General features: G+C 36.3%; 1 protein-coding gene across 2 annotated transcripts in view; it reads left to right on the forward strand.

Moving 5' to 3' along the window:
* The window catches only part of TBC1D19 (TBC1 domain family member 19), a 107,065-nt gene that overhangs the window by 35,382 nt on the left and 49,039 nt on the right, over positions 1-22,644 (forward strand). For both annotated transcript variants that reach the window (XM_040965834.1, XM_040965835.1), the window contains 8 exons: positions 89-152; positions 1,135-1,181; positions 4,674-4,784; positions 9,240-9,312; positions 12,907-12,945; positions 14,427-14,539; positions 15,972-16,046; positions 18,609-18,671. In XM_040965834.1, the coding sequence (XP_040821768.1) occupies positions 89-152; positions 1,135-1,181; positions 4,674-4,784; positions 9,240-9,312; positions 12,907-12,945; positions 14,427-14,539; positions 15,972-16,046; positions 18,609-18,671 (585 nt within the window). The remainder of the gene's footprint in view (positions 1-88; positions 153-1,134; positions 1,182-4,673; positions 4,785-9,239; positions 9,313-12,906; positions 12,946-14,426; positions 14,540-15,971; positions 16,047-18,608; positions 18,672-22,644) is intronic.

Raw genomic sequence — 22,644 nt, forward strand, 5'->3', positions numbered from 1 at the left:
ACACTTTTAAATAAGCTATTGATTTTGGGTTTCAGCTGAATTGTTTAGCTGGAAAAAGTGAAACCAGTTTTAAAATTACCTTTTCTAGAGGCCTGTCGCAGAACAGAAAGAGCTTCTCAATAAGTGGAATGAAATGGGAACCGATGAACCAGGTATATGAAGAATCTGCTTTCAAAATGTAGTATTGGGAAAAAGAATTGCTGTCTTAGCTACAGATCAAAACAAATATAATTAGCACTTCTTTTGGAAGGATAGCAGCTTTCCCTACTAATTGCCTAAATTCAGTTTTGTTAAAGTTCTTTCTACTTTATAGTGTAAGAATTCCTAACTTTCCTCTGTGTTTTCCAGTATTTTGAGAATATTTAAATCGTGTATCCATTTTAAAGAGCATCTTAAAACATTCGTATAAAAACAAATCAAATTTATTCAGTAGGTTTCTGAGACTCTGAACTAAGATAATTGTTTTACATACTCAGTTACCTTGGTATGTTAAAATAGGGTAAATGCTAAAAAACGAGTTTTGTGACCTTAAATAATTTATTTTGGTATATTTCAATATTTAAAATCAAGTCAGTTTTATAAATGTATAATTAACAATAGCTATATTTTATTTACTGTGATAAATAGGTGTTGATTAATGTATAGAAGGACCGGTACATGACTCCTCTTCTTTCCTACTGCTTAAAAAATAAGAGTAGGTCACCACCCAAAAAAACTAAGTGCCATGGTCGAAGAAGTGATGTGCTATTAGAGTTTAAGTGAGAGCACAATTTAGTGCAACTAGATGAGTCTACTGAGAATATGTTCTCTGTATTCTGAGTACTATGAGAATTCTCAGGTAAAAGCTTTCCATCACATTTACATTCTTTAGCAAATTCAATTGTAAATAGCTAGTTGTCATTTATGAATAAGAGACTTAATTTCTTCTGGAATACATCATCTAGGCTGTTACTGGAAAGAGAAAAGAGAGTCTTTTCACTGATGTTCCCAGAATTTAACAGATTATATGTCAAATAACCAATACCCAGCAAATGTTTGGATATCTGTATAGTAACATATGAAAGAATCATTAACATGTAGTGTTAATAAAACCTCTATATAACTGAAAGTTTGTTTGAATCTGTCTTATTCTAGATTTGAGCCTTTTCAGACCTGTTTATGCACCTAAGGATTTCCTTGAGGTAGGTTCCTATACACATGGACACACACATGTACACACATGCACACACACATACGTTATTGAGGGAATAATTGGAGGGAAATGGTGAGGTAAGACTGTCTTGTGCAAAAGAATCACCACAGACAAAACCCCGAATCAATGGGGGCTGGTGTTGTGGCATAGCAGGTAAAGCCAGCATCCCATATGGGCACCAGTTCATATACCAACTGTTCCACTTCGATCCAGCACTCTGCTAATGGCTTGAGAAAAGTAATAGAAGATGGCATAAGTGCTTGGGCCCCTGCCACCTGTGTGGGACACTCAGTTCAATTTCTAGGCTCCAGATTTTACTTGGCACACCCCTGGCCACTGTGGCCACCTGGGGAGCGAACTAATAGCCTGAGGATTTTCTCTTTTTGTCTAGAGCTCTGGCTTTCTACATAAATCAATAAATTTATCTTTTCAAAAGACACAGTGTGATCAAAGCAGTGCATTGACTCTATCTAGAAGTTTCTCTTGAAAATACATTGGGGTATAGAAAAACTAGAGACAGAAATAAAATTATGAAATTTTAATTTTAAAAACAGTAAACATAAATAAGAAACCTGCTCCCTGGTGTTTACAGGGGTTCAGTAAGTAGCTTCGATTTCTATTTTTTCCCCTGTTCTAGTAGTTGTTACTAGACATCATGATGATCTGAACCAAGGAGACAGCTTTGGAAAGGGAAAGAGCTTGACAGATTTGAAGGCGACATTATAGAGGACTTAGAAACTGTTTTGGTATGGGGACTACCAGAAAAAAGAAACGATAAGGATGGCCTTCAAGTGCCTGCATCTGGTAGTTGGACAAAGGTGATTAGCCTTTGAGATAGAAGCCACAGTAGGAAGAACGTGTCCATGCATGAAGATGGTGAGCTCAGTGAAGTCTGAGAGGCATTTCAGACATTCAGGTGGAACTCTTCAGGAGGCAGTTGGAACTCAGCAATGATTTCAGTTCACTTAGCATTGATTCCCCTCTTTCTCATGAAGATAATTTTGAATTACCTTCCAAAATGTACCTAGAATCCAACCACTGCTTCTCTAGGTGACCATCCTCTCTTGTTTGGACAATGTAGTCATTCCTAATTGATCTTTCTCCTTCTGCTCTTCCTACCTAACCTCTGTCCATTGTCACAGCTTCCTGGGTGAGGCATGAAGCACAATTCAAAAGAAGCTGTTCTTCTTGTACCTAGTGGCTTATTAAAAGCCAAGGTCATGCTACGCAAGTCAGACATAGAAAGACAAATACTATCTATTCTCTCTCATGTGGAAGCTTTAAAACTTGAATGTAAAATAGTGGTTAGTAGACACTGGGAAGGGTTAGCAGACAAGGGGAAGATGGGAAGTTGAGTAATGGATACCCAAAGACTATTAATGGTAGGAGTAAACTTCTGGTATCCTACAGCGAGAAGACCATACTTCATGATAGACTGTTTTATCAATAACTACAATAGAGGACCTTGAAGTTTCTCTCCAAATAATGGTAATGGTAAGGAGATAGAAACATTAATGACCTTAATCTGATCAGTACAGATTACATAAATATATTGAAATGTCTCACTGAATTTTATAAATATTTACAATTATTACATGTTAATCAAACATTCTAAAAAATACTTATGGGGATGGAAATATTAACTATCTGATTTGATTACTATACATTGTATGCATATATTGAAATTACCCTGTAACTCACAAATATGTATAATTTAAACTTAAATGAACAAAAAATTCAAAACCAAGTCATGACAGTGAGCCTAAACAGCCATTTAATCAGATACCTCTTTCCTTCTCTGAGTTCATCTACAGATTTTCCTGTTGGTTTGTTTACTCCTTTGCAGACAGAGTCTGCCCCGGTTGCCTCCCCGCACACTCCCTGACTCCGCAGGGGTCGGCCTAACTGTTGCCTTCTCAGCCAGGTCTTCCCCGACTCCCCTGCCAGGAGTGCCCTGTACTTCTTTCCAGCTCTGTTTTTGCCTGCCTTCCTCTGATTCCAAGAAGCTTCCCAGTGGCCGGAACTTTTCCCTCTGTCTTCTTTGCTGCTGCATTACACAGGGACAGATGATTGACAATACCCACAAGGTGTCACAGGGTACACCCACAAAAGGCTCTCTTTCAGCAGGAGCAAATGCATAGAGCCACTTCCCCGCGGAGCTCTGATGGTTCATTCTCAAGCTTCTTGGGTTATGAACCAGCCAGGGCTGTGTGAGATTGCTTAGTCTAAGGAGATAAGGCCTGAGTTTTTAAGAGTAGTCTTTCCTGTACTGACTGGTTAAATTAGCTGCAAACATTTTCAGTGAACAGTGTTAACAGTGTTAAGAAATACCTTCGGGGAAGTTTTGAACATTGAATTGAATTATAAATGACTAGATAGTACATTTCTTCTATTGTGGGCAAGGATCACTACCAGGCTTCTAGGTATTCCGAGAAGAGATAACAACCACTTGTAAGTTAATCGTGTCCCTAACTGCTCTGTCACCAGCAGATAGAGCAGTGCTTAGTACATAGTTGTTCAATAAATATTTATGAATGTTTCACATTTATGTTTATCTCTTTTTTTTTGAGCCTGTTGTCTGATACCAGTTTGACCAGTTTAAAACTTTGCAAAGATTTAATTATTTTCTCAGAGTCATATATTCTGTATTCATACTTACAGAAATTAGATTCCTAGGTTAAAATATATATTTGTGCATATCTAAGAATGTTTATTAGTTTATATTTGAAAACTATATACATGGTCTTTTTGTTAGGTCTTCTCCTAAATTTTTTCTTTTGTCCTTGTGGATTTAGTTTAGAGGTTATATACTGCAGTGTTACTCCAACATCTTAGTAAAATCTTTGCTGAATTCTCTTTTGTTTATTTTAGTTATTCTAAATTTCAAACATTCTTTGAAAGGCAGGGAGAGACAGAGATTGATTCAGAGAGAGGAAGAGATTTTATATTTACTGCTGGGTCTCCCAGAAAGGTACCAGGGATCCAGCCACTTGACCCATCATTCATCCTACCTTCTGGAATATGCATTAGCAGGAAACAGGAATCCCGAACCAAGAGCCAAGAGCCAAGACTCCAACCTAGGCAATATGGGAAGCAGGTGTGTCAAACAATGGCTTATGAACTACTGTGACAAATGCCCATTTGAGTTTCATGGTTTAAAAACTGTTGTTCTTAAAAACTTTAGAGTTGATTCTGAGAATTTCCCTGACAGATACTATAATTAAAGATTTTTTTCTGTCAACCCTCCTGGGAAAATGTTGTAAGTAGTGATTTTAATGTTTTTTTTCTAACGTTTTATAAATATTTATTTACTTAAAAAGCAGAAGTACTGAAAAAGAGAGGGCAAGATGGAAGGGGATAAAGAGCAAGCATAATTTCACGTAGTCTTAATTTTGTGGTGGTAGTCCAGGAGTGTCACTACCAATTTGTTACATTTAAACATCCTATAAAGAAACTAATTTTGCTGACTTTATTTTTAAAGGTATTAATTAACCTTCGCAACCCAAATTATGAAAATGGTGATCCTCTTAGTTTCAGGACTCATTTGGGTTTAATCCAAGTTCCTCTGAAAGTTAAAGACATCCCTGAATTGGTAAGTATAAACATTAAAAATGGATTAGCATATGTTGGAAAACAACCATTAGAAACATATTTTAGTACAGCATGAATCAAAAGCACTAGCTTATTCTACTCACTAAAGAAATGAATAAGAATATTTCTTTTTTATTGAATATATAAATATATAAAAAGCAAGTTGCTTAGTGTGGGACTAAAATGAGCTTACATTGAATAAGCCTCTACTTATTCCTAGTTTTAATAAATGTCATAGATTTTTAAAACTTCCTGCAGTTCAAATGCCTGATGTATGACTATAAAACTGATTGAAACAAATTGTGAGTTTAATGAAATTATTTGTAAGAGAGTGAAGAGAGTGAATTTTATTTATTTCAGCCAACCTTTAGAGAACTCAAAACATGTCAAGGTGCTGAGAGAGACAAGGAAGATAAAAATGAATTAGCCTTTCTACTCTTCCTGTCAGTAGCACTTTGGTGGGGGACTTTACTTTTAAAGTGAGAAATGTGGAGATTTCCTTATGGTCTAGTTAGGATATTACCAAACCCTCTGTTATTAATCGTCCCAAAACAAGAAGGAGCACAAAAATGCAAATGCCATATTTGTTGAAAGTAATTAGCAAGTTATAACTGTGAGGTTTCATGGATTCATACAGAGGTTGAAAAGTGACTTAACCACAAGTTAGGGCCGAACCCTAAATGCAACTAGAAGACAGGAATTGGAATGAGAGGTACTATAGTCATCAATTGGTTATCCTGTAGCTCCAAATCCAAATATTTTGGCATTAAAAAAAAATCATTGTAAGAGTTGAAACCATAGCTGAGAAACATCTTTATTAGAAGATAAAGCAAAAAGCCAAAGAAAAGAAAAATAGGGAAGGAGATATTTTTGTTTTACTTAGAAAATCAGTCCAAGAAGTTGTATCCTATGGAAAGAAGGGATACTTGTAAGAAAAACATTAAAAAAGATAGATAATCTGCATGAAAAATTAATTGAAAACAGTCTTCAGAGTTTGTAAAAGATAGATGGAAATCATTAGAGAAATTTACATAAGTGAAAACATGGTATGACTATGAACAGTATGGAAAAATGAGTAAGAAATACAGTGTGCGGAGACCAGCACTGTTGTCTAGAGACACATATGGACACCAGTTGGAGTTCCAGCTGCTCCACTTCCTGTACAGCTCCCTTCTATTGCACCTGGGAGAGCACCAGAGTGTGTCCCAAGTCATGGAAGAGCCAGAAGAAATTCCTGGCTCCTAGCTGCTGGCCTCCTACCAGCCTAGCTTCAGCTATTACGGCCATTAGAGGGTGAACCAGTGGATGGAAGATCTCCGTCTCTGTGTCCCCCTAATTCTATCTTTCAAACAAATAAATGAATCTTCATTTTTAGAAAAAGTAAATGAAGCATATTTATAAATATAACATGACGTAGCAGTTAATAATACTTATCAAGTCATAATGATGTATAGTTTAATTTGGCTTTAATCAAGACGTTGTATATAATTATATGTGATAATGTATGGATGATGGAGGTTAAGATTAAGAATATACAAGAACCAAAATCTTCAACTGACATAAAATCAATGGATAATGCCATAAACTAATACATTAGCAATACCAACATACACTTGTCAGTTGGAAATAAAAATGTTGAAAATCAGAAGCAAAAAGCTAAAATGATTGTCCTTGGTATTGGGCCGATCATGCTTGTGTGTGTATGTGTGTGTTAGGGAAGAATACACAACTGCTATTTTACTGTCATTATCAAAGTCATTTAGCTTTTAGCTTACTTGACTTCTTAAAATATTTGTTACATATAGAAGCAGTATCGTGCAGTTATTAGGTGATGACACTGAAGTGGAGGAACCTGGGTTGAAATTCTGGCTCTGCCTCATACTGGCTGAGTGACCTTGAGCAAGTAACTTGTCTTTGAGACTTTGTTTCCTCACCTGTAAGACAGGGATGCAGATCAAGTAAGACACATGATGTGGGTTGAATTGCGCCTCTCTAGAGTTAGATTCAAGTCCTGTACGTACGTGTGAATGTGGCCTTATTTGGAAATTGGATCTTTGCGGTTTAAGTAAGATGAGGTCTTATTGGAAAAGGGAGAATCCTAAATTTCATATGAGTGGCAGCCTTCACAGGAGGAGAAGGAGAAGTGCCCACAGGAAGCATGTCAGATGACAGCAGAGGCAGGTACTGAAGTGACACATCTACAGGCAAAGGAACACGGAAGAGCGTCAGTGACACCACAAGCTGAAACAGGGAGCTGCCTCAGACCCTCCAAGGAAAACACGCCCTGCTAGCACTTGTTTGGGGATTTTTAGCTTCCAGTGATATGACAATAAATTTCTATTGTTAAAACCTGCTTATGGTATTCATTTATGGCAGCCCTAGGGAACTTATATACTACATGTGGTAAATGGTACTTGGAAAGGTAGGCTATATCCAGTAACCATTACTACTGTAACTTAGATTCGTTTTTAAAGAGTCATTTTTAAAATATTACAAGTCATGATAGTAGAAGTTTAGACTTTATAGAGAAAGTGCAGTGGCTGTACAGAAGGGGTAATTGCAGATTTTCTTTCTGGAAATGGTGGGAAGCCTTCTTCCCACAAAGATACTTCTGCTTGAGTTAGGTCTCTAAAGAGTTTAGTAGGTAAAGAAGCAGGAAAAGATAATTTAAGAAAAGATTTACTGTGTGTATGAGTGGGATCAGTATGTCTTCTGTTGTCTGTAGGGACCTTAAGCTGATGGGAATGCATTCTTAGCTAAAGAAGAACCAAAACCCATTATTAATTTTACAGACATTCTAACTTCATGCCCTAGCAGACTGTTAATCTTTCTCTTCTGCAGTTATTAGAGATAGTTGTCACTACCATCCCTCTGTTCATGTGACACAGTGATATGATTCTGACTTGTATGGTTTATCTCTTGATCCTGATCTGTTTTAAGCATTGAACTTGTTAAGGGCTTGGTAAGTCATATGACACTATAATAGAATAACACTTAAACCTAATCACAGTGCTATGAAGATTCATCCATATCAAATGGAAAATCCTTAAAACTGAAATTTGTTAAACTCCAAAGTGAAATTATAACTAATTCCTGCTTGCTGATTCAGTTGTGTAGTTTACAAAAATACTGAATCGTTCTATGTCAGGTTAGTGGGTACAAATATGCGTGAGACAGCCTTTGTCTCCCCAGTGCAGGTTAGGAGGGAGAGTAACAGTAAAATGTTTCACTGTGATGTGCGTAGGTGCTTGATAGAAATCAGCAAGGGTTAATACTTGTAGATGTGCATAAAGAATTGCTTGCATCACCTTGGAATATGAAGGAAAGCTTGTGAGAACCTGAGCACCAATTTTGAAGATAGAGATTTGGACCCACATCTGCTCATGTTGAGGAAGAAATATTTTGAATACAAAGCCTAGTATTGGAATGTTTATTGAGCCCAAGTTCTACAGTATAAAGAAGGAGTTTATTTTAAAGATGAAAAACAAATAAATAAACCACTGACTTCACAGAAGTAAAAGTGTGTTAAAATGCATGGAAAACAGTGATTGAAAGTAGAGGAACAATACTACATTTTTTAAATTGGTCATTAAATCATGGCCACATAAGCTGTTGTACTGTTTTTAAATTGTAGATTAAATCAAGTTTACTCAGGAATTGAAATATAATGGTGGCTATTTAAAAATCAATACAAAATGAAATGTATGTCTCTCTGTGTTAGTCTGAGTAACTGTTTTGTGAGAGATATTAAAAAATCACAGACTTAAATAATAAGATAATTAGGAAGGATTAAAACTAATTCCATTTTTTAAATGGAGAGGGAAGTATGGTTTTAGCAATTAGAATAGTAGCAGAACCCCAAGTCATATATTAATAGGAATATTTAGTTACTTAGGCAGTGTGTATGAAGCTTTTTAAAATACCAAACATTACTTTCTTTAGACATTGCTAGTTAAATAGAGGAAGTAGGAAAAGATGAATCTAGTTACATTTGCTTTAACTGAGAGCTCAATAGTCCAATTTTACATAAAGATGAATTTTGGGGGAGTATTTTTTGCGTTGATTAAGCACTGAGACAAATACCGTACCTTCGAAAGCAGAGATGTGTGATTATTTTACTAACTTTAGACGATGATTATTGGAAGGTAATAATTATGGTAAGTACATACACTGTGTGTCTGTTTGTGTATGTGTGTGTATGCATGTTTCAGAAGAAGTTTGAATGTTTCTACTTCTTGGGAAAATTATTCTTTGTTGATTAATGTACTACCTAAAAAGAAAATCGATTGTGTTAGGGAAACTAAAAAACAATATGGGCAGCACTCATATTTTGTAAGAGTAACATTCATTTCTAAATTTTGATTTTTTAAAAGCAGATATGTAGGTGAAGATGACTTTTGACTAATGTGTAGCAAAGTCTGAAACATTAATAAATGCTGTGTATGTTATTTTTCAGAAAGAATGCTTTGTTGAACTTGGCTTAAATACAGGACAACTTGGTATAGATGATTCCACACAAGTGCCTCCTGGTTAGTATTTTTCCTGTTTAGCATGTAATTAATGATAAGAAACAGATGATGTGATGATATATGAGATCTTGCACAGTTTTTGTGTTTATAGCAATGATGTACACATATAAGAAAAGGATTAGAAATCCTAAGACAACCCTGTATATTTTTGCCTTTTGAGGTAATCTTTAAGAGACTTTGGCATGGTAGTAGGGTACAAACTCAATGAGCATAAATCATTGGCCCTAGTATGCACAAATAATTCCATGACTGAGAAAGAACTTGTAAGTACAGACCCCCTTTAAAATGGCAGAGAACCATAAATGCCTTGGAATAAACCTAAACAAAAACATGGAAGACTTCTGATAGAAATGACAAAACATTAAAGAAAAGAAATGGAAGAAGACATTAGAAGATGGAGAAATTGGCCATGTTCCTGGATCAGCAGGATCAGCATAATCAAAATCCCCCCATTAAGTAAAAGTAATAGACAGATTTAATATAATCCCAATAAAAATCCCAACATCATTCTTCTCAGAAGTGGAAAGAATGATACAACAATTCATTTGGATACACATGAGACCATGAACAGCCAAAGCTATCCTGAAGAATAAAAATCAAACGAGGAATCACAGTTTCAGACCTCAAGAAATGCTACAGGGCCATAGTAATCAAACAATATGGCATTGATGGAGAAACAGAGAAGATCAGTGGAACAAAATAGAAACCCCAGAAGAGAGCCCACACATGCACAGCCAACTAATATTTGACAAGAGAAATGAAAATAATCCAGGGAAAAACAGTTGGTCTCTTTAACAAAGGCTGTTGAGACAATTGGATAGCAGCCTGCAGAAGTAAAAAGCAAGATCTTCACCTGTCACTTATACAAAATCCAGCTCTAAATGGATCAAGAACCTAAATCTGTATCCAGAAACCACCAAATTATTAGAGGAAAATATAGGAAGCACTCTCCAAAGAATAGGGAACGATTTTGTGGAAAAAGACTCCAAAATCACAGGCAGTCAAAGCCAAGATAAACAAATGCAGCTACATCAAACTAAGAAGCTTCTGTACAGCAAAGGAAATGATCAACAAAGTGAAGAAGAAGCAACCCACAGAATGGGAGAAAATCTCTGCGCACTACACGACAGATAGGGCGCTACTATCCAGGATTTACAGTATCATTTTGGCTGGATATAATTGAGTGTCACCGAACAGGATTTATAGAAAACCGTGTTAAATTATATTAGCCAAAGAGGCTGGCATGGTGGTGCAGTTGGTTGATTCACCACCTGCATCATGGACATCCTTTGCTCGAGTTCTGATTCGAGCCACACTTGGTAAGCATTAAGTTCCAAGTTGGCTACCAAGTTTCCAGAGACCTAGGCTCTACTCAAAAACAACAACAACAACAACAACAAAACCCACATATAAGTTTGTGTCCCTTAACACATGATTATTTCACTCTTTGGAGTTACCTGCTCCTGTGGTAATATATAGCTCCTCCTTCCGCAGGAGGTGGGTACGAAGAGGAAATAACATTAAGCAGTGAATTTTCTGTGGAATGGATAAAAGATTTAAAGTCACTCCTCCCACCACCCCCATTGCCATGATGTCATATTTGTTTGCTTTGTTCTAACTTTAATATGACTTTTAGAAGAATATATGTATGTATGTGAAGTTTTTCAAAGTAAATACACTTGTATAACCAGCCAGATCAAAAACAGAGTATTGCAGCATCCCAGCATCCCACATGTCGCACTTACGCATTTTCCCATCCTTCTCCACTGATGACAACTGAGATGACTGCTCACATCAAAGGCTTTGCCTATTTTTGTGTTTTATCATCACAAAAATATGTATTATGTATTTCTTTTTTTTGGTATCTTATTTTGTGCTGCTTTTAAGATCCTTTGTGTTGTGTAAAATTTTGAATCACATATTCCCTTTGTTGTGTTTTTGTGTAACTACAGTACCATTCATCTGGACTGTTGTTGATAATCCCTTCAATTGTTTCCACTAATTGCTTATTGTCAGTAGTGCTTCTGCGAACATTTTTGCACACGTCCCTTGGTGCAATATGTGTGTTTTATGATATATACCTGGTCAGGAATTGCTGATTATTATAGGATATTCATTGTTGGTAAGATAATGTTAGTTTTCCCAAGTGGTTGTATTATTAGTCTGAGAAGTACATTTACTCCATATCTTCGTATTTAGATTTGTTGATATTTTCTTGTTGTAGCTATTGTAGTGATTGTGCATTTCTTTACAATTTTTTAAAAAGATTTATTTATTTTTATTGTAAAGTCAGATTTATAGAGAGGAGAAGACAGAAAAATCTTCTGTCTTCTGGCTCACTCCCCAGGTAACCACCATGGCTGAAGCTGAGCCGATCTGAAGCCAGGAGCCACTAGCTTCTTCCAGGTCTCCCATGTGGGTGCAGGGTCCCAAGGTTTTGGGCTGTCCTCAGCTGCTTTCCCAGACCACAAATCAGGGAGCTGGATGGGAAGTGGGGCCGCCGGATTAGAACCAGAGCGCTTTAGCCACAAGGCTACTGCAGTAGGCCCATTATTACTGTTTTAATAGCATTTCTGGGATAACTAACGTGATTGAGCAACTTTTCATTGTTTACTCATCTTTTAGGTCATCATTTTTGTGAAGAACCTTTTGAAGTTTTTAGTCTGTTTGTGTCTGACAGTTGTTTGCCTTTTTCTACCATGAGTTCCTTATATATTCTGTCAGGATAAAAGTTCTGTGCTGGATATACGTGTTACAGATATTTTCTTCTAGGCTGTGAGTTACCTTATAACTCTCTTAATGGTGTTGTGGGTAAACAAAAATCTTATTATATTTTAATGTTGTCCATTTTATGAATCTTTTCCCATTACAATTGGTACTTTAAAAATTTATCTGCCCCATATACTTTTTGAAATGGCATTTTTATAGTTAGATTTTACCTGTAACACTATAAAACTTATAAACTGATAAAACTTTAATGATAGAAATAATAGATGTTAATGGTAGATTGGAATGGAAGTAGGACTTTGCAAAATGAACTATCACTATATTTTATTTTGAAAAGATAAAGAGTAGAAAAAAACATTTTTGTGTTATGAGATGATATTCTATTTTATCAAAGCGAAGATTAATTCATCAATTTTTTTCTGGTTAAACTTAAAGAGTTTTCAACATATGAATTAAATACAGTTTGCTATAGAGTCCTATGGCTTCAGAAATGGTTTAAGGTGTTAGAATGGAGCAGACCTGTGGCATGCAGCTGTGTGTGATGCTCGTATTGACGTGTTGGAGGTCAGGTACCAGGTCTACTTGTGACTGTGCACTTGCTCATGGAAACCCTGAGAGGCAGCAGGTGGTGGCTCGTGTACTTGGGTCCTAGGTTTGACCTGACCAGCCCTGGTTATTGCATGCATTTGAGGAGTGAACTAGCAAATGGATGAACTCTTTCTGTCTCTTTCTTTCTGCCTTTCCAATAAAAAAATAAATAAATACAATTTTAAAAATCAAAAAACAAATTACAGGAAAAAATGGAGCTGTTGTTCTAAGTGTGGTTGAGCGTATCTGTGATTAATAATTTTTTTTTCACATTTTTAGAACTTTTTGAAAATGAGCATGTGCGAATTGGTCAAAAAGGTAAGCTTTTAAATTTACTTATAGAGTTCTAAATAATTATTTTGTCATTGGTCACTGTCCACATTATATGTCCCCACTATGTCCTATATTATATCTCTGAAATACTGAAACAAAAGCAAATGTAATGTTTGTACTGGTAATATGAGGGAAGCTTTAGGAAGCAAGAAAATGCATCATGTTGACTTTATTGGTGGATGCTCAATGAAGTATGCAGCTAGTTCCCTGAGACAGAAATGCAGACACCCTGTCCTCAAGGAGGTTAGATTAATTTGTTCAGCAGAGTTTTGTTTTAAATTCAGAAGGCAGGATCTGCTTTTGATGCACCCACACGCTTCTCATTAGAGTTAACAAGCCCGTGTGCCTGCATGGGCAGAGCATGTAACTGAAGCAGTTCCTGCTGATTGTTACCAATGGTAAGACTTAGTAACCCAAGTGACTCTTTAGCATTGTAGCCAACAGCTTTTCCGTATATTTTCAATATTCTCCTCATCATTTTTATGAATTCTCCTTTGTCTTTGAAATGAGAAGCACACATAAATCTTTGTGTCAGAATGAGATTTGTACGGCAATTCTATTGTCATATACAAAACTTCCTAGGTCAATTTAAAAATAATATTCCAAAGACTTTGTTTTGGTTTGAGCTGACACCTTCATTAAATGCAACTGCAGAGTAAAAAGTTTATTTCATCTATTATGCTATTCAATATGATTCTTTTGTTGCTTTTGGTCCTATCATTTTCATTTGGTATACAGTTTTTTGCGTTTTCAAACCTTTAAGGATAAATATAAGAAAGCAGTACTCCTAGACAATCATCAATAATTGAATAGTGTGATGTTTTTGTATTTGGCTTTTTGGGGTATTAGTTTCAGACTGAATAGCTGGTATTTTTTATTAAAGAAGGTAAACATGAAATATAAATGTTTGTACACTAATTTTGTGAACTTGGCTGTTTTAATAGTACATTTTGCCTTCTTAAAAGATTCTTAGATCTTTGGTTTTGGTTCTCAAGAAAAAAAGTTAGACTTCTGTTCTGTTGATTTTGCTAGGCCAAGCAAGTCATCTAACAGAATGGATCTTAGCTGTGGTAGCTCACTGCTGCCAACTATCAGAACACTCGTGACTTAATAGAATATTACAGGATATATGTGGCTGGATTTAATCATAGAATCCAGCATCTATTTTATATGTATATGCGCACACATACATCAATAATTCAAATCCATAATAACTAAATCAAAGGTTTCAAGGTTACGTGTATTAAAAAGCCTTTGTTACACTGAGTAAGAGGTGAAGAAACTTAAGGCTTTTAGCTTGTAGGGCTGTGAGTGGGGTCATATAATATTCATAGAGGAAAAGGGCAAGATATGTTATAGTTGTGTCAGTTCTAAAAGTTAATGTTTGTTTCCCAAAACATTTATAATGAGCAATTCAGTGATGTTTCTTACAACTTTCTAATGAGATTTGAATGTGTCTTTGACAGTCCTGGCAGAACAGGACAGTGCTGCTGCTCAGCAGTATATCAGACAAGGAAGTCCCACGGCACTGCGAGCTGAGCTGTGGGCTCTCATTCTGAATATCTCCAGTCAGCCTGAGGTAAGAAGGAAAAAGAGCAGGCCAAAACTCAGGTACTGGTGCTTGTTTTTCAAAGACCAGTTGCTGAAACTAGAAATGATTTTCTCTCTGGATCTGTTATCTACCTACCGTTTTATTTCCAAAATTACCATGGTTTTGGTTCCTAAGGTATGATTTAATGTGTAAGTTAACCAGCATGCTTAAATAGAAAATGTTGTACGTAATAGTTAAATAGTATGACTTTATTCATACAAGAAAAACTGAGATAATTTTTGAGAAGTGGAGTCTGGTAGTTTAGATCAATGAAGATATGTGGTGGCTCTGTGATATTGAAATAACAAGAGATGAAATACAACCAACATAAGTAAATGAATTCTTTGTCAATATAGTTGTCTTGGAAATATAAACTTTTTATGGATGTAAAAATGGTTAGATTGTGCAGAAATATGAATGTGAGAGAAATCACCAAGAGAAGACAGATTAAAGAGTCAATAAAGAAAAGTTATCTTATACAGAGATTATTCTAGAAATATTCTCAATGGGGATTTTTTGTTTCTTTGTCTATTAGTCAAAGAAGGCAATCTTTGAGAACATTTTGATGACTGAAACATCAGTAGTTCCCTAGCCTCGTGACTAAAAACATTGGTTCTGAAATCATATAGATCCAGTTTCAGGTACCTGCTCCCCCAACATTCTAAAAATATGTCATTTGAAGTGGTTCCCCAAATTTCTTTTTTCTCTGGACCTTAACTTCTCAAATAAAATAGGAGTAATAACTGTTTAATTTTGTTTGTATCGGTTTAAATGCGTTAACTTTTTTTTCTAAGGAGAGAGATTTTTTTTTTTAAAGATTTATTTTAACTTATTTGGAAAACAGAATTGCAGAGAAAGAGATGAAGATCAAAGAGGATCTTCCATCCTCTGATTTAATCCCCAAATGGCTGAAGTGGCTGAAGTGGGGTCAGGTCAAAGGAACCCAGAGATTCTTCCTGGTCTCCCACATGCATGCAAGGTCCGAGCATTTGGTTCAACCTCTGCTGCTTTCCCAGGCACAGTAGCAGGCAGCTGAACTAAAAATGGAGCAGCTGGGACTTGAACTGGCACCCATATGGGATGCTGGAATTGTAGTTATCAGCTTTACCCAGTGCTAATCCAATGAGTTAACTCTTGCAAAGTGACTAAAACTGAACCTGGCACCTAGGAACTAAAAAATGTTGCATTTTTTTCTTAAATTATAATTCAAATATTCAGAAAATATTGATTGAATATTCACCATTATTATGCTAAGAAATGGAAAATAGGTATATTAATATCTACTATTGATCAGACATAGGAGTAAACAATAGAAAAAAGTTTCACCTTGTGTTGAGTAGTGCTATTAATGACTATTATTTATTAAAGTTGGAGGCTGGCATAAATGACCTTTAATTTTTTTGCTTATTTTTAAATTCAGGATATCTTATATTATGAGCAGCTAAAGACCAATGTGATACAGTATGATCTTTTGGTGGACCGTTTAACTTATAAAGTAAGTACACGTATGCATAATTTTTCTATCTTATTAATATCAGTAAAATCAAGAGTCATTAATATGCAGGGCTTATATTAAGTATAATGAAATATATTAGTGAAAATATTAACATTCTTTAGATCATTATACATATAGAGCTGAGGCTGGCCTTCAAGATGGCTCAAGTAGTTGAGTTCCTGTTCTCCATCTGGGACACCTAGACTGAATTCCCGCCTCCCAGCTTCTGGCTGGCCCAGCCCCACTGTTGCAGGCATTTTGCCAAGGCATGTAACAGAGGATGAGAGCCTTCTCTGTCTCTGACACTCTCTCACTTGGTCTCTCTGCCTTTCAAACAAGTGAAAGTAAGTAAATAACAGCTCATGAAAAGACAAAGAGTAGAGTTGTGCAAATTATTACAACCAGAGTCCTAACAAAGAAATAATAGATAGCTTGGAGAAGAATTGAACCACTCAGGCTGGGTACTCATACAGAAATGATTGAAAATGTACAAAACAGGCCCAGAAAAATGTAGATGGAAGTAGTGCTCTGGCCCACTGGGGATGTTGCATCAATCCAGACAATCTACAACATGAATATTTTCAGGAAGGTATCTGCATCTGGCTGTTTTTGACTTTTGTCATTTGGGCTCTGTTGATAATGAACATTATTAGGTGGCTGACATTGTGATGCAGAGTTAAGCTGCCCTTCTGATGACAGCATCCTATGTCAGAGTTTCAGTTTCAGTTCTGGCTGTTCCTCTTCTGATCCAGCTTCTCACTAATGCACGTGGGAAAGCAGCAGGAGATGATTCTAGTACTTTGACCCCTGACGTCTAGATCAAGATGGAATTCTTGGCTTTTGTCTTCAATCTGGCCCTGGTTTATCTCTCTGTCTCTTTCTCTTTTTCTCTGCTACTTGGCTTTTCAAACAAATAGAATATTTTAAAACATAAAAATAAATAAATAACTTGAGAATTTGTTTTATCTCCCTAAGGCAAAGACTTGTCTATAATTATTTTACTTGAAGGAGACGGAGAGGGAGAGACTAAGAGAGAAACAGAGAGACAGAATGGTTTCCTATTTGCTGGCTCTGTCTCTCAGTGATTAGAGTTGCCAGGGAGCAACTGAAGCCAGCAGCCAGAAACTGAATCTGGTCTCCACACATGATAGTGGGAACTCAACTATTTGCATCATCACCAGGGTGTGTAGGAAGATGGGATAAGAAGTGGAGCTAGAACTCAAATCCAGGAATGCCAGTACAGAATACAGGATGCAGATTGCCCAAGTGCATCTTTGTTTTCTAAGATTTGTTTATTTATTTTCAAAGAGTTAGAGAGAAAGGAGGAGAGAGAGAGAGAGAGCTGTGCCCTCTGCTGATTTACTCTCCCAAGTGGCTAAAACATCCAGCGCTGATTCAGGCTGAAGCAGGAACTTCATCCAGTTCTCTCAGATGGTGGCAAGAACCCAGATAGTTGGGCTGTCTTCTGCAGGTACATTTGCAAGGAGTTGGATCGGATGTGGAGTACCTGGGACTTGAACCGGTACCCATGTGAAATGCCAGCATTACAGATGACACTTGACCTGCTACTGCATAATTCTGACCCTCAGGTATATCTTAACTGCTTCACTATACACCCACCCCAACACTTGTTTTAAACTTAACTAAAAGCAAAGTAGAATTAATTTAGTGCTTAAAGGCATGAATGGAATAAGGTGGTACTTAATACAGAACATTATCAAACCATTCCTAAGCTAAATTATTAAATGATACTGTTTGAACTGTATTTTTTTCACACCTTGCCTTTTTCTACACCTAGTACAGTTTTATATCATTTACCTTTGTCATCGTACTACTTTAGGAAAAAAAAATTCTTTCTAGTAAGAAAGATTAAATATCAAAGAATTTCTGGTATTTTGCTGGATAGTGATGTACTTTGGAGATTCACTTAATATCAGCCTATGCTGAGAGAGTCTAAAAAGATAATGAGTTTAATCGGGATAAATGAGTCCTTTGTGAATGTGGACTGCATTAGCAAAGAGCTTGACCAAGAGCAGAGCCTAGACTTGGACCCAGATGCTCCATGATGGAATGCAGGCATCCTAAGCTGCATCTGAACTACTGACTGCACCAAACTCCACGCTGCCCCTACCCCTTCCCGGCACACCCTCATAGCCCCCTCACTCACCTACCACGGACGACCGCTGTAAGACTCGAGCACTGAAGCCTCAACGACACCGGAGCGGTAATTTAAGGCCACATTGTTGTGATTGCTTCAGTGCGTTATAATCACGTCTAATTTTCTTTTCCAGCTGTAAGACAACTAAATATTAGAGGGAAAGATGACAATTTTTAAATTAATAATGCTGATGAGTCTGGAGTATGTAAGAAACTTAAGGGCAAATAATATATCACATATATTATTTAGGAAAATACAGGAAGGCGTTAAAATCTAATGGAGAGGTTGATAATCACAAAGTATTGCATTTATTGCAATAGTGTTTCTAAATATTGTTTGCATGTTTTAGTAATGTAGGCAGATTTATTTGGGTTGTTTTCAGTACTTTTCACTTTCAATTATAGGATGTGAAGTTGACAGCAAGCAACGATGATTATTATTTCGTGTTTGAAGATTATTTGTATCAGGTAAATTGAAACCTACAGTATTTTGATTTTAGGTTGTATTAATCACACCTTTGGGGATAGCTGAGCTGTTAATGAGCCCCTTCTGTAGTCTAAGGCAGATGTGTCAGGTTAATGTTCTGCGCTGTGGGAACAGGTGAGAGAATAAGAGTTTCCCAAAGAGTTTTGGGTCTGTTCCTTTCAGTTAAATATGCAACAACCAGGTATTGGCAGGTAGGTTTTCATTATCGCTGTGGGCATAAATTATTGAATTGAATGTCAAATTCATATTTGATCTACCTCATGATCTTTAGAGAAAACATATGATAGTATCTATTAAACATATTTAATAAATAATTTAATCCTTTAGGATCTATTTTGAGGTGTTAGGATGGTTCTCCAGTAACTTCATATGCTGATCTTTGAACTATTGGATCCCTACAAAAGTCTTTTTTTAAATAAAATGATTTATTATAAATAGGAAATGTGTGCTTCATGTAGACCTTGCTTACATAAGTGATATCTTTCTAAATGTTACACACATGTATATATATATTTTTTATTAGTAATTTGGTTTTGAGTAAAGGTTAATGAAACTGTCATGGAGGAAATATTCAGATTCCACACAGCAGTTACTAATGTGCATGTTGTGTGTTAGTCCCAGTTGTATGGACAAACAAGTTTTTGTCATGTAAATGTCAATAATAACAATAATGTTAATAATGATAATGATATTGTTGATGTGTATAATTTAAGGAAAACATAAATTTAAACCATAATCTTATAAAGTTTTATCATACATTTCAAAGCCCAAAGTTTACAGTTAAAATTGAAGATAACTAAACACAATTTTAAAAGAATTCTGTTATTTTAAAATTCTATTCTCTAATATGTTACTTATTGGTAATGGTTAAAACATATAATAAGCTGCTAAAAGTTTGTTAATTTGTAGCAATATACCTACTTTTAGTGCTCAGTAAATTTTTTATCTTTAGTTATAGTTGAAACTTAATCTATATAGTATTGATTTACTGATAATCTTTGTGCTTCAGAAATACTGAATGAGAAATTAACACTTTCAGAATAATGGCAGGGGTGCTGCATCAAGCTGTCCCACGCCGAAAGCCAAAGCTCTTGAAAGCTTTTTTTTTTTTAAACAAACAGAAACATTTAAAGTCTTTGGGTGTTATTTATACAAGTCAGCAGATGAAGAAACATTTATTCAAAACAGACGCCACTAAATCTTAGTAAAAGCAGTTTATGACTCTTGAGCCGTGACCCACTTTTTCGCCTCCTCCCAGTTCAGCGTGACAGACTTGAGCTGAGTACGGCCCAGAAAGCAGGACTATCCTTCCAGCTCTTCACGAGAGGGGCAGGTGGCCAGTGTTTCTTGTTCCTCTCAGCTCTTGCCGCAGATACCCAATTCCAGAACAATGCAACTAAGAAGATGGGAGCCTGCTTCTCACAGAGTAGAGATCTGGCCTAAGACGGCAATAACCAGTAAAGAGGTGGGGGGTTCTGTGCTGGGAAATGCAAAGTGAGAGTACCAAAAGCTGTAACCGCGCCCGGTCCCTTTCTCGTAAAGCAGAAGTGTCATTCAAGAGAAGTGGATCTGTGTTCCTATCAAAGAACTAAGCAAATAGATAAGCCAACAATAATAACCACAAACCCAAAGGTCTTAATGCTGGACTTCATATACACCAACTTTGAAGTAGCCATTATAATTATATGAAAAGAACTCAAGAGGAAAGTATGCATTAAATAGAAAGATATAACCATATATTGGCAAATGGAGAGATTGATAAGGAAACCGTAAAAGTTTTCAAAATGTTAATGCGAGAGGTGAAAAATAAAGTAACTGAAATGAAAAATTCCCTGGAGGCCCCAGTAGTATATCTGAAAAATCAGAGAAGAATCCTTGAAGATAGACTGATGGATATTTGCCATCCAAGAGTGAAGAATGAAGATAAATGAATAGAGGTTTAGAGAAATTTAGGAAAGCATCATGCTGATGAACATTAATGAATATGAGTACCAAAAGGAGAACAGAAAAAGAAGTATTTGGGATTTTTTATTAAGATTTATTTATTTTTATCGCAAAGTCAGATATACAGAGAGGAGGAGAGATAGAAAGGAAGATCTTCCATCCGATGATTCACTCCCCAAGTGAGTGCAACAGCCAGTGCTGTGCCAATCAGGAGCCAGGAGTCAGGAACCTCCTCCAGGTATCCCACATGGGTGCAGGGTCCACATGGGTGCAAGGCTTTGGGCCGTCCTTGACTGCTTTCCCAGGCCACGAGCAGAGAGCTGGACGGGAAATGGAGCTGCCAGGATTAGAACCGGCACCCATATGGGATCCTGGTGCGTTCAAGAGAAGGACTTTAGCTGCTAGGCTACCTCACCAGGCCCGAAAAAGAAGTATTTGAAGAAATAATGACTAAAGCCTTCCCAAATGAAGTGGCACTAATCTGCAAATTTAGGAACCAGGAGAACTTCAAAAGCACATAGACCAACTATCAGCAGCAAAAGCCACTGAGAGAATCTCAGAAGTGCTAAAATAAAAACTGAATGACTTTTTTTTTATTTTTGTCTAATTCAAATTTTGGCAGGTCTGTCTTCCGATGCTTTTAGAGTTCTGAGCAATTCACCAAACTTCCATGGGCTTTCTTGTTATCAGAATAATGGTTAGAATTAGACCTACTTCATTTACATGACAGAAGTAAAACAAGCAAAAATATTATTAATGTGCTTTGATACAAAAAAAGCAATTGGGTTTTCCCTAAAGTCATTTATTGAGATTGATTTTATTGTTTAAACTTGAGTTTTAGGAATCTTTTATTAAGAATTCTTAAGAAATTCTATTATTAAGAATTCTTAAGAATTTTTAGGTCCATAGGATTTTACCTGTTGGGATTTTCATTATTTATTACAGAGGAAAATTCCATTTGTTTTCTCCTAAAAAACCGGCAGTTTTATTGACAATAATCTGTGGGGTTTTGTTGCATGTCTGTTACAACTGGAATATAAATAGGCTTGCTCAGCCATTCCTCTCCCCGAATGCTGAATCCATTCATGGTCTTTGAAGAACACTGTGCATTTCAAGCCGTCGTGTGACTGAAACGAACAAGACCTGAGTCCTTCACCCATCTGCCCAGTCCGGCCCAATGTGGCCTGTCTCTTCAACCTCCCTGAGTCTAACTAGCCACCCTGTCTTTTCTCACTCCGCCTGTTTGCTATTCTCCTTTCCACGTCAGGGCTAGATCTGTCTTCCCCCCTTCCCCTCTGTTTTTCTTCTGCTCTGTTAAATATGTACTGTACCTTCTCTGGCTAGCACAGACACAACATGGTTCTGACTAATCTGGACTTTTAAAGAACTATGTAGGACTTTTCATAGATTTTGTTTATAGTACTTTAAAGAGCTTATGGATTAGTACTTTTAATTTAAAAAAAAAAACAGTTTTATTTGGTTGTAAGTCACATACCCTGAAATTTAACCATTTAAAATGTACAGTGTTTTATAATATATTCAGAGTTGTACAAGTACAACTACAGTTGTAGTGTATTTTATCACCCCAGAAAGAAACTCTGTCTCCGCTAGCATGTCTCCTGCCCACACTCTGGGCAGCCAGTCCATTTCTTGTCTTTGTAGAGTTCTCTATTCTGAACGTTCCATGTGAATGCAATCACAGGCTTCATGGCCTGTGTGTGTAGAAGATTTATTGATTTTTGCAATATGCATCAATAATTTAATCTGTTATTACCAAACAATTTTAATTCTTTAGATTAACCATATTCTGTTCACCCGTCCAGCAGTGGATGAGCATTTAAAACTTTCTAATATGATGAATAATAATTCTGTGGATGTTTCCTATACAGAGTTCTTATACATTTTCATTTCTTAAATACATCGAAATAGAATTACTGATCTCTGACAACTTTGTTTAAATTTTTGAAGAATTGTCAAACTGTTTGCAAAGCACCGCATCATTGTTTATTT

This window comes from Ochotona curzoniae, unplaced genomic scaffold (genome assembly GCF_017591425.1).
Source record: "Ochotona curzoniae isolate NIBS_2020 unplaced genomic scaffold, NIBS_Ocur_1.0 scaffold_4505, whole genome shotgun sequence".
NCBI classification, from domain to species: domain Eukaryota; kingdom Metazoa; phylum Chordata; class Mammalia; order Lagomorpha; family Ochotonidae; genus Ochotona; species Ochotona curzoniae.